At 33.1% G+C, this 16638-nt stretch overlaps 1 protein-coding gene across 5 annotated transcripts in view; it reads left to right on the forward strand.

The window, feature by feature from the left end:
- ZDHHC17 (zinc finger DHHC-type palmitoyltransferase 17) overlaps nt 1–16638 on the forward strand; it is a 189910-nt gene that overhangs the window by 65785 nt on the left and 107487 nt on the right. For all 5 annotated transcript variants that reach the window (XR_007402232.1, XR_004804989.2, XM_025439403.3 and 2 more), the window contains exons 9-14: nt 1123–1265; nt 2983–3083; nt 10236–10360; nt 11430–11492; nt 14116–14209; nt 15115–15198. Coding sequence is in view for 3 of the 5 variants with exons in the window: in XM_025439403.3 (XP_025295188.1) it covers nt 1123–1265; nt 2983–3083; nt 10236–10360; nt 11430–11492; nt 14116–14209; nt 15115–15198 (610 nt within the window). In the remaining 2 variants the exon portion in view is untranslated. The remainder of the gene's footprint in view (nt 1–1122; nt 1266–2982; nt 3084–10235; nt 10361–11429; nt 11493–14115; nt 14210–15114; nt 15199–16638) is intronic.

Here is a 16638-nt window from a genome sequence, read left to right on the forward strand (position 1 = left end):
TTATTTCAGTGGAAGCTAGCAGTATAAAAAGGGGCACTAAAAAAGTGTAATATCTTAGCCTTCAGAAAGGTAGTCAGTGAGGAAAGTAATATTTGTACTCTGAACTTTGTTAGGTCACAGCTGGAAGATCATATGTTGTTCTATCACTTAAGGTTTAACTCTAGAGACTTGATAACTGCCTATCATTTTGTGAGGGGCTGCTATGTGGAGGAGGTAATTAATAGACTTGCTTTGTGTTGTTATGAAGGTAAAATTGTGGTAGGTGTCCTAAGGAAGTAGATAGGTTTTGTATTTAGAAGTAGGGACTTTGTGGGGATCCCTGGGTGGCTCAGAGGTTTAGCGCCTGCCTTTGGCCCAGGGCGTGATCCTGGAGTCCCGGGATCGAGTCCCACGTCGGGCTCCCGGCATGGAGCCTGCTTGTCCCTCTGCCTGTGTCTCTGCCTCTCTCTCTCTTTCTCTCTCTCTCATAAGTCAATCAATCAATCTTAAAAAAAAAAAAAAAAAGAAGAAGTAGGGACTTTGTAACAACTAGATCAGTACAAAAATGAAATGGAACTACCTCCAGAATGTTAGACACTGTGCTTTGAAATATGTTCAGGGGCACATAATCTTCATTCCGTGGACTCTGGGACTCTATAGACTGTTTTATTTTCTGTCTCATTTAAGATTTTAATATACTGTTTACATGTATCATTCAAAGTGTCTTCTTCAGGCTAAGCATCCTCACCTTTCTTTATCTGATGTAGCTCTTAGAACATCAAGTTATCCTGGTTCTTCACTCTCTAGTTATCAGTGGCCCTTTTAATTGCGTGGTATCGTCATGAACAGTTTTCTAGTTTACGTGTTGGCAGGTGGCACTGCTGTCTCCCGCATCTGAATATCTGGACCCACTCCTATAACTTACATTCTCTTTTTCACAATTTTACCTAAGTACTTTTAAATTGCCTATTAAAGCCTATCTAAAAGACTGAGACTAGCACCTTGAATAGTACCTGTGCGTAGTAGGCATATTTGAATGAATGAATTTCACCTTCTGTTGCATGTTTTCACAAAGATAACAATGGTTCACATTCAGATTACTTGAAACATGCAAACTTTCTGACATTGTTTTTTTCTGTACAGGAGTTTCGGCAGAAAGTAATGCTAGGAACTCCATTCCTAGTTATTTGGCTGGTTGGGTTTATAGCAGACCTAAATATTGATTCTTGGCTCATTAAAGGGCTAATGTATGGTGGTGTTTGGGCTACAGTACAATTTCTTTCAAAGTAAGTATGTTGTTTTTAACTGTATTTTTAACTGTTCACGAAAGGATATAATTGGGAACTTGCTATGTAAAATTAATGTTTTGTGTGTTTAGAACACTGCCTTTATGTAATACGTTCCATCTTTATTTAATGTTAAAGAATTTTGGCAGACTTTTATCTGGAATCTTTTAAGTTTTTTAAAGTTGAAATTATTTTTTTCTTTTTCTTTTTAAATTTTATTTTTAAAATTTAAATTAAATTAGCCAACATATAGTACATCATTAGTTTCAGATGAAGAATTCAGTAATTCATCAGTTGCATGTAACACCCAGGCCTCATCACATCACGTGCCCTCCTTAATGCCCATCACACCCAGTCACCCCATCCCCCACCCACTACCCCCCAGCAATCCCAGATCAATCAGAGAAAGACCATTACATATGGTTTCACTCGTGGAATATAAGAAACAGTACAGAAAATCATAGGGGAAGGGAGGGAAAACTGAATAGGAAGTCATCAGAGAGGAAGACAAGCTGTAAGAGACTCTTAACTATAGGAAACAAACTGAAATGTTGAAATTCTAAAGGTACTTTGGGTGACAAAGTCTAACATTTTTAAGGCCAGAATACAGTTTTAAACATTTCAGTAGAAGTAGACGAGTCATTGAACTCTGACTGTAATACACATATGGCCTATTTTTAGGTAATTATAATCCTTGAGCTTACCTTTCCTTAGGAATTATATTTTCTTTGGTCACTTATTTTAGCAGTTAAGGTAGAGTCTGAGCATATGAAGTAAGGCTTAGCCTTGGTATTTTCTCCTCTCTCATTTTTCTTTAAAATATTGTGATCTTTCCCTGTCTTCCTATCCTTAGATCCCTTTCCTTTAAGTTGCCCATTCAGTAAATCTAGGCAGTTGTCTATGATCAGATCTGAAACTTCCCACCTCGTCTCCATTTCTTTAGTACTTTGTTTTCACCTGAATTTCAAAAAAAAAAAAAAGTTCTGAAAGTAATTCATATAGAGATGAGAATGACTGGTAATACACTAATGTGTTAACTGTCAGGAAGAAGCTTAATTCTAGGTAATTTAATCTCACTTTAGTGTTCCTAGGAGCTCCAAGGGATCCTATAAATAGGAATACTTCCTAATTAGCCTACATGGATAGTTGATCCTGCTTATGTGTAATAAAATTCATTAATACTTATTTTTCCCCGTTTAAAATTCTGTACATAATAACCTTCAATTCTATTACACTGCCAGTTCATTCTATTTGAAAAAGCTGTACTAAAAGCTTAACCAGGAGTCTGTAAGTAAGGAGAAATAATGAAGCATGAAGAAAAACTTGAGGATTGCTTTGTACTAGTTTATCAAAATTATAATGCATCTTTGGTGACTAATATGCTGAATGATAAGAGTTACTAAATATACTAAATTGTTGATTTAAGAGGATAGGAGTAGACTGAAATTCTGAGGTTGAAAAGTTCACAGAATAGAATATAATTCCATTTCTTGTCAAATTAGGAACTTCAAAATCTTGCTGACTGATTCAGCTGTGCACTCATTTATTATTGATTACCGTGAAAAATGGTCTTGGTATTTATTTAAGGAGCCTATATTTCTGAATTTTGGTTAAGCCAAAGTTTACTATGTAGAATGTGTATAATTTTCATTTAAAAAATCATTTATTTTTGCAACAAAGTATAGAGCTCAAATTTTATAAAATTTGTATTTTGCAGATCCTTTTTTGATCATTCAATGCATAGTGCATTGCCCCTTGGAATATATTTGGCAACCAAATTCTGGATGTATGTAACGTGGTTCTTCTGGTTTTGGAATGATATCCTTTGGTTATAAAGGTCGTATCTAAAGCAACTTTTGTTACCTAAATGAATGTTTCATAGTAATTTAACATTAGGACTGAACTACTCATGATTTGCTGCGGTAAAACAGTATTTCTAGAAAAATACTAAGTGTGAACCAATATAAATATTGTTTTAAAATGTTTCATATTTAATAGATTGCTTTTGAAAGCTGCTTTTAATGACTACATCAATAATGAGTAGCTATTATTTATTGTTAAAGGGCATTTTCTTAAATGCTTTGTACACCTTTAATATACATTCTGTATGTTAATATTTTTATCTCCACATTTTGTAGATGAGAAAATTTAGACTTAAATAGGTTAAGCTGTTATCCTTGCCCAAGCTCGTCTCTGGTAAGGCAGAGATAGAAACACATACTTGTCTGATTCAGAAACATCTATTTGAAACCTTTTTACTAAACTGTGATTTTCATGGCTTAGTATCAAACTGTTTCTCTAAATATTTTCTTAATATCACAACTTTTTATTTTGTTGTGGTAGGTAACAGTTAATTTTTTCTTTTGTATCAGGAAAAGCATGCAGTGCTGTGTCTTCAAATATTGCTGATTATTTCAGTTTAGTATACTTTAAAAAAGTAATCTTATTTGAAATTGTAAGTATGCATATGTGCATATGTGTGTATCAAAGAAATAAGGCCAATGTCAACTTTTTATATTTTTATATAGAAAAGATCAAATCATTAAGACAGTCTGTTTTATTAAAATAAAGGCACATGTTTCACAAATGTCTGTTAGTAAATCATTTTTCAAAATATTAAAATACAAAGCTGTAAGATAGGTTTTAAATAGAATGCAATTTTTGTTGACTTATGACTGTTCTGAACAATTTTAATTAATACCTAGTTTCACTTCACAGTCTTGCATGTTTTAACGTTGTGTTCTTTTTGTTGTGTTTTAAACAAAAATGAAGTATCGAAAAACAAATGCTTATTTTGAGACAAAGGCACAGAACTGTGGCTACACTTGTCATTCTTACATTTTTATAGCATTATGCTTTTAGAAAGTATAGTGCTTTTTAAATATTTCCTTAGCCTAAGTATCTTTTGAAATATTTCCATGTAGTACTTTTTGCTACCTCATTCTGCCTTGTACTAAACTTTGACATAAAAATTGTTTCTCAAGGATTTATTGAACATTAGGATTGTTTTCTTGGAACAGTTAGCCTAGGTAAAACAGATCTGCTTATTTTCGTTACCTCATCTATTTTAAATTTATAAGGAGCACTGACCTCTGAAATGACATTAGTATTCCAGACATATTTTCTAATTTTGTTTCCTAAATTGGACAGTAAACTTTATATCATGAAAAAACTCAGATTCACATCTCAAAATAATTTTAGACTGTTGCTGTTCTATTAATCTGTTGTACATATAAGTGGAGAAAAGCAGGAAAATTAGTAAATCACAAATAATGAAAACTTCATGCCAGAGAATTTTATGTATTCTGACTTGAACTTTTTCTTTCTTTTCCTTCCTTTTTTGGAGATAGAATAAAATAGCTCTGCAAGCTTCCAAATATAGGGAGTTGAGAATGTTAGAGGTAGATTTTGAAAGGAAGGTCAGCACAATCAAGTCAATTTAACTTGCCCTATATAAGTCGCATGTATTAGTTTAATTTTTCAAATAAAAATTATGGTATGAGAATACCAAGTTTTTATATTTAACCTATCTGTAAAGGAGGGATGATCATAGAATTTTTGAGAAGATGAGTTTAATAAATTAATAAAGTATAGGACACACCTGACATGTAAAAAATGTTAAATAAGTGTGTGTTACTACCTTATGCATGACTTTTTGGATCATCGTGTTCACATGGGCTTTAAGTGTGCATTAACGGTTTCTTTTATCTGAATGTTTGTGTATATGCTGCTCACGGAATGTGGAATGAAATCACAAATAACTTTAAATTGTGATTATAAAAAGAAAAACTTAACACTTCTCTATGTTTAAAAGAACCATATCTCTATGCCCTATGTGATTTTAGAGCCATATTTTGTTTTTCAGTATTAAACTTCGCAGCCAGAGATAGGAGCTCTAGAAACTTATAGGAAGGGAACAAAAAGAGCCCAGAATAATTTATGATGGAAGCACAAGGATGTTAGAAGTTCATGAGGTTCATGATATAAGATGATGATTGAGATAATGGAGTTAAAAATGGTAGCTGTTGTCAGAAACTACCTCTATTGTTGACCTCAGCCTTTTTGCTGTTGTTTCTACCACTTTCCTCATTCAACTCTTGACTGCATATGTAATTAAAGCTGCTTAGACTAGTGAAAAATAGTCAATTTTCATTATTTGTGCTAATTATGCTCTATAAAGTTGCTGCAAACACTGAATTAGCAAATACTAAACCTGTTGCTCCTAGGGAAAAAAGAAAATGTAAGCCTCTAGTCAACATTTTTTGTCAGCCAATCAGTACATAACCTTGGTTTTATGTGTTTCTGTATAAATACCAAATATAATATTTGTCATTGCTTAACATTGAACTAACCGCCAGCAGTATTATAACCCATGCTTGAACAAAGCATATCTAACTCCTATCAAGTAAGGCACACCATAGCTCTCTCACATTTAGGAACATTTGATACACTTCAGCATTATAGTAGGAGGCCATTTTAAACAGCAAAATCACCGACAAGAAGCGCAAATAGGTAAACAGTAGGACATAGAATCAACCATAAAAAGATACTTGTTTACGGTATAAGAGCTGGAACAAGTAGGCAGACTATTGCCTTGTTGGATTCAGCTGTCATTGTGTACATAGGGTGACTCATATTTTTTGCTACTTTGCACATATCCATGAATGACTGTAAAAATACTGTGAGTATTGATTTTGTGGTTTCAAATTTTAGCAAGTAGGCATGAAGGTCAACTGTAAAATAAACTTTATTTTAGTATCTTATATATGATACCTAACGAGTGTTTCTGTGGTGATTATGAATTTTGTATTGATATAAACTATTCTAACAAATAAGTTCTTATTCTGTTTTGCTGTTCATTAAATAATTATCATCTCGATGTGCCTTACATTTTATTCAGTGCTTTTTGGTTTATAGTTCTTTCAGATATATTGTTTGTCTTGGTTCTCAGAGCAATTCTTTGAGATTAGAAAAACAAACCACACAAATCCTAATCCTGTTTTCTAACTGATGGAGACACTGAGACTCAGAGAAATTGTATGTCTTGCCCAAAGTCCCATAGATAGGTAATTATCAGGAGTCTTGGGTAGGACTCAGCTTTTTGACCTGATAACAGTGTATCTTCAAATGTCTTATCGTACACTCTGAACATAATTTTAAGTTTTTAAACTTTCCTGGAAAGTAGCATGTAGAAAGACTTTAAAAATACCCTTCATAAGTCATCAGATGTAAGTCAAAAATTTATTTACAAAGCTGTTTACCAGAGTACTATTTATAATCGAGAAAAAAATGAAAATAACCTAAGTATCCATCCTGAATGGGGAATAGTTGTTATCAGTTAGCTGTGTGTAATAGGGGATAAAATAGCCATTAAAATGCTTTTCTAAGACTTGATGTGGGCATATGCCTAAGACCTAATAAGTGAAAAAATATTGATGATAAGCTATTAGAAATTTTATGTCTAAAAATAAATTAGTTTTCATTCAGGTTTTAAGTTAAATTAAGCTTAAACTAAAGACGGATATAAAAAACTTCTGGAACCTGGGATGATTGCATATATAAAAATAAAGACATTACTAAATTATCATTATCACCATCCTCTCCTATACATTTGCCTCTTAAGTATTTTTTTCCTGTAGTTTACTATTAGGACTTCTTCAGTTTTTTTGTGTATCTTTTCTAATTTCCTTATAATATTCTCTAAGCTTTTTAATACCTGTCTTTCAGTATCCAGTCACCACTTTCTGTGAATTCTGACAATATTGCTATAAATATCATTGTATATCATTTGTGTGTGTGTGTGTTTGTGCAGATGGAAGTGTTTCTGAAGTCGTTAAATATAATCTAATTTATTAATTCATGTGTATTTGACTACTGTGTCTAATGAATGATATGAGTGGGGCTTGTGTCTGTCTTCCTTTTTGCTTATTAGGGAACTCATTGCTTCAGTATACCCTTTCCTCACTCAGTCGCAGCATCAACCTTGATATTTATCAGTTTTCCCATACTCTATTCAGTTTATTGATCTCTCTGCTTGTGCCAGTACTGTTTTATTACTATAGCTTTCTCCTTCCTTCCTTCCTTCCTTCCTTCCTTCCTTCCTTCCTTCCTTCCTTCCTTCCTTCCTTCCTTCCTTCCAACTTCGTAACTTCCTCTCTCCCTCTCTTCTAGTACAGTTAACATACAGTGTTATATCAGGTTTAGGTGTACAATATGATTCAGTAATTCTATACATTATACAGTGCTCATCATGATAAGTGTCCTCTTGATCCCCTTCTCCTATTTTACCCATCCTTTCCTCCCCAACCTCCCCACTAAAGCTTTATTCTTAAATCTTGATATCTGGTAGGCCAAGTTTTGCAATTTTTTGTTTCTCAGGAATACTTTAGCTTTTTTTGGCCCTTTGTGCTTCTGTTTAAGTTTTTTAGAATCAGCTTTTCAAGTTCCATGAAAAGCCCAATGCAATATTGATTGAAATTCTATTAAAGTTGTAGAAGAATTTAAAGAAAAGTGAATTATTTTGATGTTTAGATATTTGCCACTGCAAAGTAACATTAGATTGGTTAGCTTAAATAACAAGGAAATTGATTTTCTCACAGTTCTGGATAAGGATGCCAGCATGATTATGTTCAGGTGGGGATTCTTTTCCTGGCTTACAGGTAGCCAGCTCCACCCTGTGTCCCACATAGCAGGGGAGAGAGATTTCTTTCTTCTTCTGAAATCTTATACAGCCACAGTCCTGTTGGATTAGGGTCCCACCCTTCTGAACCTCAATTGATCTTAATTACTTCCTAGAGACCTTATTTGAATTGTTACAGTAGAAGTTAGGGCTTCACATGAATTTTGGGGGGTTGGGTGGGGTAGGACATTAATTCAATCCATAGCAGAGAGCCAGGTTGGACTGATGAGAATTCTGGCTTTGTCTTCTCATCCACATTTTCCATACTACTTATACAAGTGGAGGTGGGATTAAGAACTATGGCAGGCAGCTTGCCTCACCAGAGTCGTCTTCCTTTCTTGATCTCCAGTTGAACTTTATGGTATAGTATGGCTTGTCCCCTTCCTGAAGTTGTTGCTGGTATTTTACAGAGTTGATTCATTTGGTATACTGTTCTTTATTTTGTTGGGTATTATGGTAAGTTAGAGCTACAGTTCACAGCAGGCATCAGAATACATCCAAGCAGATTAAAGAGTTAAATGTAAAAAAAGGTTCCATAAACATTTAAATGAAAACATTGATGACACATACTTCTTTTTTTACCTAATTGGAGGACTGTTTAAACATAAAAGCAGAAATATAAATTAAGACAATAAAATAAGGCTTCTTTTGCTTCTCAAATTGGTAATTCTTTGCTTAAAGCTGATGGAAATATAGTAATCACGCAGTATGTGTTGTTAGTGGGATCTTAAATTGGTGTATCTTTCTGGAAATCATCTGACAGTATAAAAATATACATCAAGCCTTAAGTATGTTCATACCCAAAGATACTGTTCCCATAATACCTAACGACCCAGCATCTTTTGCTGAGTGCGTTGGAGAGGCAGGCTAGCACAGATAAAAAGAGCCTGGAATTTAATGCCTGCTCCACCTTAATTTACTCGGCAACTTTGGACTATTTTGTTAACCTCTGTCTTAGGTTTGTCATCTGTAACATGGGGATAGAGTTCTTGTGCAGATTAAGTGGCATCTAGTTGATACAGGTGTTACTTGTTTTATTAATGTTCATAAAAACACTATGATCTCAGTTGTTAAAGATGCAGATTACAAAATATAAAAGGAATTGTTGCTGGGTTGTGGAAGTATTGTTTTTGCCTGTATGCTTTTTAATGTTTTCTGATTTTATCAGAAAAAAAAAGGTTGTTTTAAACCTTTACGAAAAACAACCATGCCATTTGTGGAGAGTTTGTACATTTTTTTCTGTAACTTTACAAAGTTAACTGGTGTGACCTGTTAAAGCTAACTTCGAACTACCGTTTGAAGATATCTAATCTCTTTGCCTGTAAAGACCAAGCAAATAAATTCTATAAGTTCATCTGATATTTGATTCTTGAATATCCTATCCCTTTTAAATCTGTAGTCCTCTCTTGAGTTGCTCCTTAGCCCTCTTGCAGATTTAATCCAGGCTTTAAGAATCTGAGTTATTTACATACACACCTTTTGAAACTGTTATAGTGTATAAAGGTCTGGCTCCTGAAAAATACAAGGTTCAGTATTCTTTTCTTGTACATTTACCCAGCTTTAATCTCAAGAGTTTTAGCTGTTGATGCTTGTACCTACATAAAAATCTTGAAAATGATATTTGAGTATTCAGATATTTTGTGCCTCAGAAATGTGTTGCTGTAGCAACATTATTTTTCTTAGTGTTATTTAAAGTAGTTTTTGATTCCTCATTTATATTTTTAAAGCCTAGTACATTTCTTATATTTTCACTAGGTAGAAAAATGTGAACATAGGAACTCTGTTTTAAGCAAGTTTATAAATACTTTTCTAAAATTAAGGTCAATTTGAATGTGTTCAAAAAAAGGCAATGGAGAGAACTTAAAAGCAGTCTTTTAAATACATGGGTATGGTATCCTAAGTGGTAGATATATAAAGACTTTAATGCATATAAAGGAATATGTTAATAACTTTGAACATGAGAAAATCCCTTCAGTTTTTATCAGAAGACATGATCATTTAAAAATAACATGTTCATTGAATTTTTAATACATTACTGACTTTTTTTAAGTGTCAGATAAGTGTACCCAAATGATTTAAAGTTGGTAAAGAAATCACATTTTTTCTTTTTATATTCAGTTATGAACATAATTTAAAAGTATATTTTGATATAATAAATCAGCTTGTATTTTTAATGGGTAGGTGTGTGTGTGTGTGTGTGTGTGTGTGTGGTAAAATTTTAAAGACTGTAAATTTACCTATAATAGTAACTCATTTATCATTGCTTCTTTAGATTCCTTAACTTCAGGCACATCTCAACTTTTTATTTATCCATCTTCCATTCCTTGCCAATAGTGTTGCGCTTTTCTACAATTTTGGAAAATCTTGGAAATCAGATCCAGGGATTATTAAAGCTACAGAAGAACAAAAGAAAAAGGTAGCCAGATAGAATCTAACTAGTCACATGTGTTTAATTGCCAAATTATCAATATTTATACCAGATATTAGAGTACAAAGAAAGAAACAATCTTTTAGAACATTAAAGGAGTTTCAAACCAAACTGAGGTTATACATAGTTGTTGCTCACCCTTGGTACTCCCAAATGCCTGTCCTTGCATTTTCATGACATTTTAAAGTTTCATGTATTTCCCCTTTATAAGAATTGTAATTGCTTTGAGGAATGAGTACAGCATTTCAAACATCTCTGAAAACCCTCAGCAAATAATACAAATTCAGTAAATGTTTATCAAATGTGTAATTGGAAGGTCAACAAACTGGTTGATAGTTCAGATATTATGTTTCCATTACATGTATATATTTATGTGTATTTTCAATAAAAATATATGTGTATGTATATAAAAAATCCTGGGCACCCCCAGGTGTACTAGCCCAGGTACTTTAGCAAACCAAATGTACAATTCAAAGGTGTCACAAAAGTAGAGAATTCGATTAGACTGGAGGCAGTTGAACTACGTTCAGAGCTATTTTATCCAATCTCTGAAAAAAAAAAATCCTAATGAATTATTTCTGTCCACAGGAGTCTAAAACACTAGCAAGTTCTTAGGGTCTGATCCTCCCTTTTCTGGCCCTGTAGAGATTGCTGCCCTTATGCTTATAATATTCTTCAGACTTCAATACTAATTGGTTTGCTGGGTTTTCTTAGTCATAATACAGTTCTGAAGATTCAGTTTTTTATTAAACTTGAGTTTATTTTCATATCTTAGTGATCAAAACTTACACAACCAATTCTTAGGATAGGTAATGTAGTCTTATTGTCAGAGGAATAGTCCCTTAAGTTTAGAGTTGGGTTTTTATATACTCAAGAAATAAAATTCCTATATTCATATTATAATGAAATAGTAGAAGTAAATGAATAAAAAGATTTTATTACTTTGAGCTGAAAATATTAATTAAAAATGAACATTTTTATTGATTCATATTGATGGCACTATAGTTGGTGAACATTGTTAGTTTTGAATAAAATATATATTTTTTTAAATTTACAGACAATAGTTGAACTTGCAGAGACAGGAAGTCTGGACCTCAGTATATTCTGCAGTACCTGTTTGGTAGTATTTTTTTCTTTATTCTTCCTTCTCTCCTCCTCCCATAGCAGTGGCATAGCATAGAGGGGTGGGGAACAGGAGAACAGCTTCTTATGCTGAGCACATGCCCCCCGAATGTGCTTGCTCCCGTGATGGTAGACCTTGACTATACTTCTGATTCAACGTGTATTAATTCTTAATCTCTTCTTCTTAATGTAACTCAACAAAGAAAAATCTAAGTAATAAAGTATTAAAAAAATCAAAGGTTTATTATAATTTCCTAATAATTGTTTTCCTAGATATTTTAAGAAAAAATTAAAAAAAAAAAAAGAAAAAATTTATTCTTATATTTAAAGGTCACAGGGGGGAAATCTGTTAGATAACTTTAAGACAGCAGGGCCTCTAAAATGGTTCAGTTTGAGTAGTTATCTCTTTGTATTAGAGGATTCAAGCAACTTTGAGCACTATTTTATCATTGATGTTAAAAGTTGTCATCTTCAACCAGGTCATAAAGAAAGATATATATGAAATTAAATAACATTTACTTATGGAATCAGGTATAGTAATACATTGTTTATGTTGTTACTATACATATTGCATTTCTATAGAATAATACTATTTTGTGTTTTAATTATTTTCTGCTAATTTTTATAATCAGTTCTTGAGAAAAATATATAGACTGCCACAGTGGTTAAACCATATTTTCCTACACGGAAACAGAAATAATCCTTAAATCATACCTGAAACTGAATGTCCTTTTATACCTTTAAGTTGCACACTGCCACTGAACTAATGTCTTAAAATGTAAATAACAAGAATTGACTTGGTTTGAGATTTGGGAATATGTCTTTGAAATGGAGCTCTAACTCTCCAGATTCTTTAAGGTGTTCCACCTAACATTCCTTGACCAGTTAGGATTTTGAATATTCAAAATGTATATTGCTTTACTCTAGAGTCCTGACTAGATTCTTTTGTATTGTCAAGTATTCTTTAAGAAGGTTTCTGTTTCTGTGCTTTGCAGTGGTTAATTTACAGGCTTGGCACTTTACTGTTAAGAACATTTTTATATTCTCTGGTTCTCTGGACATAAAGCCAAGTATGCACAAAGCCAAGCATGCATTGCTGATATGTTTGCCATATGACAAACAAATTCTTTTGTAGAGTCACTCAGTGTTGTTTCATTGTTAAATAAATACCTGATGGCAAGAACAAGACTAATTTTATCATAGCATAAATGTTTTATTATATATTATGTTATTCTAAGCCATGTCCTTGTAGATAGATAATTCAGTCATGTAAAGAAAAGAGCATATCCTATTATAAAATAATTCAAACTGATAGAGGTATTTGACATTATATGGGTATCCTTCACTTTGATAGACAAGACCCTAATAAGACATGTAAATAAAAATTTCCAAAAGGTGAATTACTCTAAGTGAACCAAGGAGCCTACCATGTTCAGTAGCCTTGTGTCAGTCTTTGTTTAGAATTCATTGACAAGTATTACCAAAGGAGAAGTGTAGCTGAGGGTTACAGCTGAAGTAGCTGAAGTGGGGGTATAATTTGTTTAATGCGTCCTTCTTTCTCCTAAATATATTTAGTTTCATATCTGTGGTGAAGAATAAGTGAGCCTTTTGTTTATAGGATCCACAGATCATTTTAGTACACCTAAGAACTGCATAGTCAACCTATGCTTTTTCTTAGTGCCTCAAAATGGTATATAACCTTATGCAAACTGGTGGAGAAAAGGCAGTGCTTTTATTGAAACACTAATGAAGGATATTACAAATTTCGTTTCTGGCATGGGTTAATAGCTAGCTCTTGTCATGGATCCAGCATTAAGACTAGCAGCCCTCCAAAGATCACTAATGAGGTCTTTATGCACTTGGCTGATTCAGAGTAATAGAGAGTGAAACATTTCACAACACCTAAAACAGTAAGACATCATAAACATGAATTCCTTATTGCCTGTCAGCAGCTGAATAATGTATTTTATGTTTTTGCAAGTAATAGGGGCTACCTAAACTTGCTAATAAGCATGGTGTACGTTCTTAGGTGGCTCATGAAGTTCAGCAGGGGAGATGCTATACCTTAATCTGAGATCTCAAGAGCCACTGAAAGAGAAAGATGTGTACACTTACTGATTTTTGCTAGATTTGTTAACTTTGGGAAGACATTAATGATTTTGAATTTTAAAAGCTGCTTTTATTCACTTCTAATTTGGCCTTCCTCTCTTACTAAGGAACAATTTCATTTTATTAAACAAGAGCCATATCATGACCATTAACCACAATAACTTTTCATTTAAAAGCCTGGAGAGTGAGGTTTTTATTATTCAGAAACTCGAGGGATGTGAATTAAATATAGTACCATTCATCGCAACAACAAAATGGTTTTTGATTCTTAATTATTTTTGTCAAGTGATGGTTCTACTACATTCTGTTTATATTCCACAGTAGCCTTATCCTTTTTATCTTTGTTGCAGTTGAAATCTCATTAAACAAAACAGTAGTGGTTTTTATTTTATTTTATGCCTTTGGAAACATAATTTTGTTTCCTTCATAATTGTATTTTGAGAAAAGAAATGTTCAGCTTTCCTTTCTTCCATGTAATTCCTTTCATAACCTTTTAAAATGCTTATTAACAGATACGGAAACCAGTGAGGTCCAAACATTGTGGTGTGTGCAACCGCTGCATAGCAAAATTTGATCATCATTGCCCATGGGTGGGTAACTGTGTAGGTAAGTTTTATTAATAATATCTAAGTGCATTGTTCTTTTAAGTTATTCTAGGTAACTAATGAAGTACAGTATTAAAGTAGATGATAGAAACTTCATTCCTACATCCTACTGTAGCCTTCTTCTCCCCAATCCTCATGCCTCCCCCACCCCCCCCACCATTAATCTTCTAGTTGACAAAGAGCAACTCACTTGTGAGAAAGAGGGGAAAAGTTATAAAATCAGCATCTAGAAAAGATTGATATTTCTCTATCAATTCTTTTTGGTGCCTACTCTTTCCTATTTTTTTTTATTGGGTTTAACAGTGAAATCAACAAGGAGGTAGATAGTATTGCTTTTTAGTTAAACTGGAGAAAGTTAAGGCAATAAAAATATTTGGATGGATGTTATGTACAGAAGCAGAGAAGAATGACAGATAAAAACTCTGTATATACCTCAGTGTTGAAGAATGGTGTGGTCTCAGGAGGTCAACTTAGTGGTCTGAGAGATGGCCCTGGGTTTTTATGAGGTAACAACAGGAAAGCATTGCAAAGATTGCATGACTGATGGGGAGAAGCCTTTAAAAAGTTGGATTGTAAAGTTTATAAAAATAAAGATAGAATAGGTTATGTTAAACCTCACAAAGCAAACAGTAGGTGTTAAAACTCAGAATTTGTTCCTTGGCATTTGACTTCAGAATGAATATCATTGTGGTCATCACATCTTTGTAATTAAAAGAATTCTTATTTTAAGACTTTTAATAAAACATTTATTTTCCTGAAGAACATTTTATAAAATAAATAATGTATGTGATTATTGTCCAAATTGTATCATACCTTTCATGACGTTCTTTTACCCTATCCCCAAAGGGTGTATTTCCAGTTGTTTTTTTTCTTACCTGAAAAAATTACTTCTGTGTTGTTCTCTAGGTGCAGGCAACCATAGATACTTTATGGGCTACCTATTCTTCTTGCTTTTTATGATCTGCTGGATGATTTATGGTTGTATTTCTTGTGAGTACAATTAACTTTTTATTTTCTTAAAACAAATGTATACTTTTACCTACCATATTAGCAAAATAGGGTAACAAGTCTTTTAACTAAAAATTATGGTTTGGGGCATTTTACTACAATAAAACAAACAAAAGATTAGATATAGAACTATAAACAGGGAGGCCTGTCAGTTAAGCAACTGCCTTTGGCTCGGGTCATGATTCCAGGATTGAGACCCAGAGTCACGAGTCACAAGTCACCAGTCAGGCTTCCTGCTCAGCTGGGAGTCCGCTTCTCCTTGTCCCTCTGCCACTCCCCCTGCTTCTCACTCTCTGTCAAATAAACAAAGTCTTAAAGAACTATAAAGATATTCAATATATAATATAAGCAACAGAATTCAGTTAGCTATGTTTTAATATGTGTGTCCTTTGAAAAACATATTAGTTTAATAGACTTTAAAAAGCTTCTGGGTGAAATATAACATTTTTCACATCACGTGCTTGCATTAGTAGCTTACAGATTTTGTGACCGTGCCAGTTGCTCTTTCATACCAAACAGTTGGGAAAATACAGTTAACTTTGCACAGAACTTGAAATATTTCAGAGTAAGTTGTAATTATTGCCTATTAGAGAATATTAAAAGGTGTTAGAAGATCCTTTTTATTTATTTTTTTAATTTTTAATTTTTTTAATTTTTAGGAGATACTTTTTAAAGAATAAATTGTCATTCACTTGATCATATGGGCATAGGGGCAATGATGGGTTTTTATTGCATTGAGAACATGATTTGAAAAGAGTTTAAATGAAGATACTAGTTACTAAGCTTCAGGTCTTAGCATAATATGTGTTAGATCCTGGCTTAAAATAAGATGTGGAAGGATGATTTCCTAGTCCCCGTTTTCACAGATATTAAGAATAATGTCTCTTACTGCCCTAATGAAAAAGGCTCCTTCCTCATATAGGATTAATAGAAAGATTTGGTCAAAGATCTTGACCTAATTTCTGGCCCAACACACCTCAGGGAGAACATGGTCCTGCTAACAGTAGTAGTACTCACAACAGTAGTTTTTTAAGGCAGCATCTCTAAAAGAAGAGATTTTTGTTTTTGGAAAAAGCCCTCCCTCACCAAGGTGATCTTGTGTTATATGCCACCCCCCAAAAAAATCACTTATATACATATCATCTTATGTTTGTATAAAGGTAATATTAACTATTGTATGTATGCAATGCCAATCAAATAAAAACTGTGTATTCTTAAAGTACTGTAGGGTTGTTTTTTTTTTTCTTTTTTTTTTGATTGGCTGGTGCGTTTTTCCATTTCTGTCTTTGCTGTGTTTTTCCACCAGTTATACACTAATCAATATACTAATTTTTCACTAATTATGGGGTTATTTAGAGTATAAAAATTTGCATTCAAAGTCATCAGCTAAATCTAGACTTTTGGATCATGGTTTCCAAGCAG

This window comes from Canis lupus, chromosome 15 (assembly GCF_003254725.2).
Source record: "Canis lupus dingo isolate Sandy chromosome 15, ASM325472v2, whole genome shotgun sequence".
Classification (NCBI taxonomy): Eukaryota; Metazoa; Chordata; class Mammalia; order Carnivora; family Canidae; genus Canis; species Canis lupus.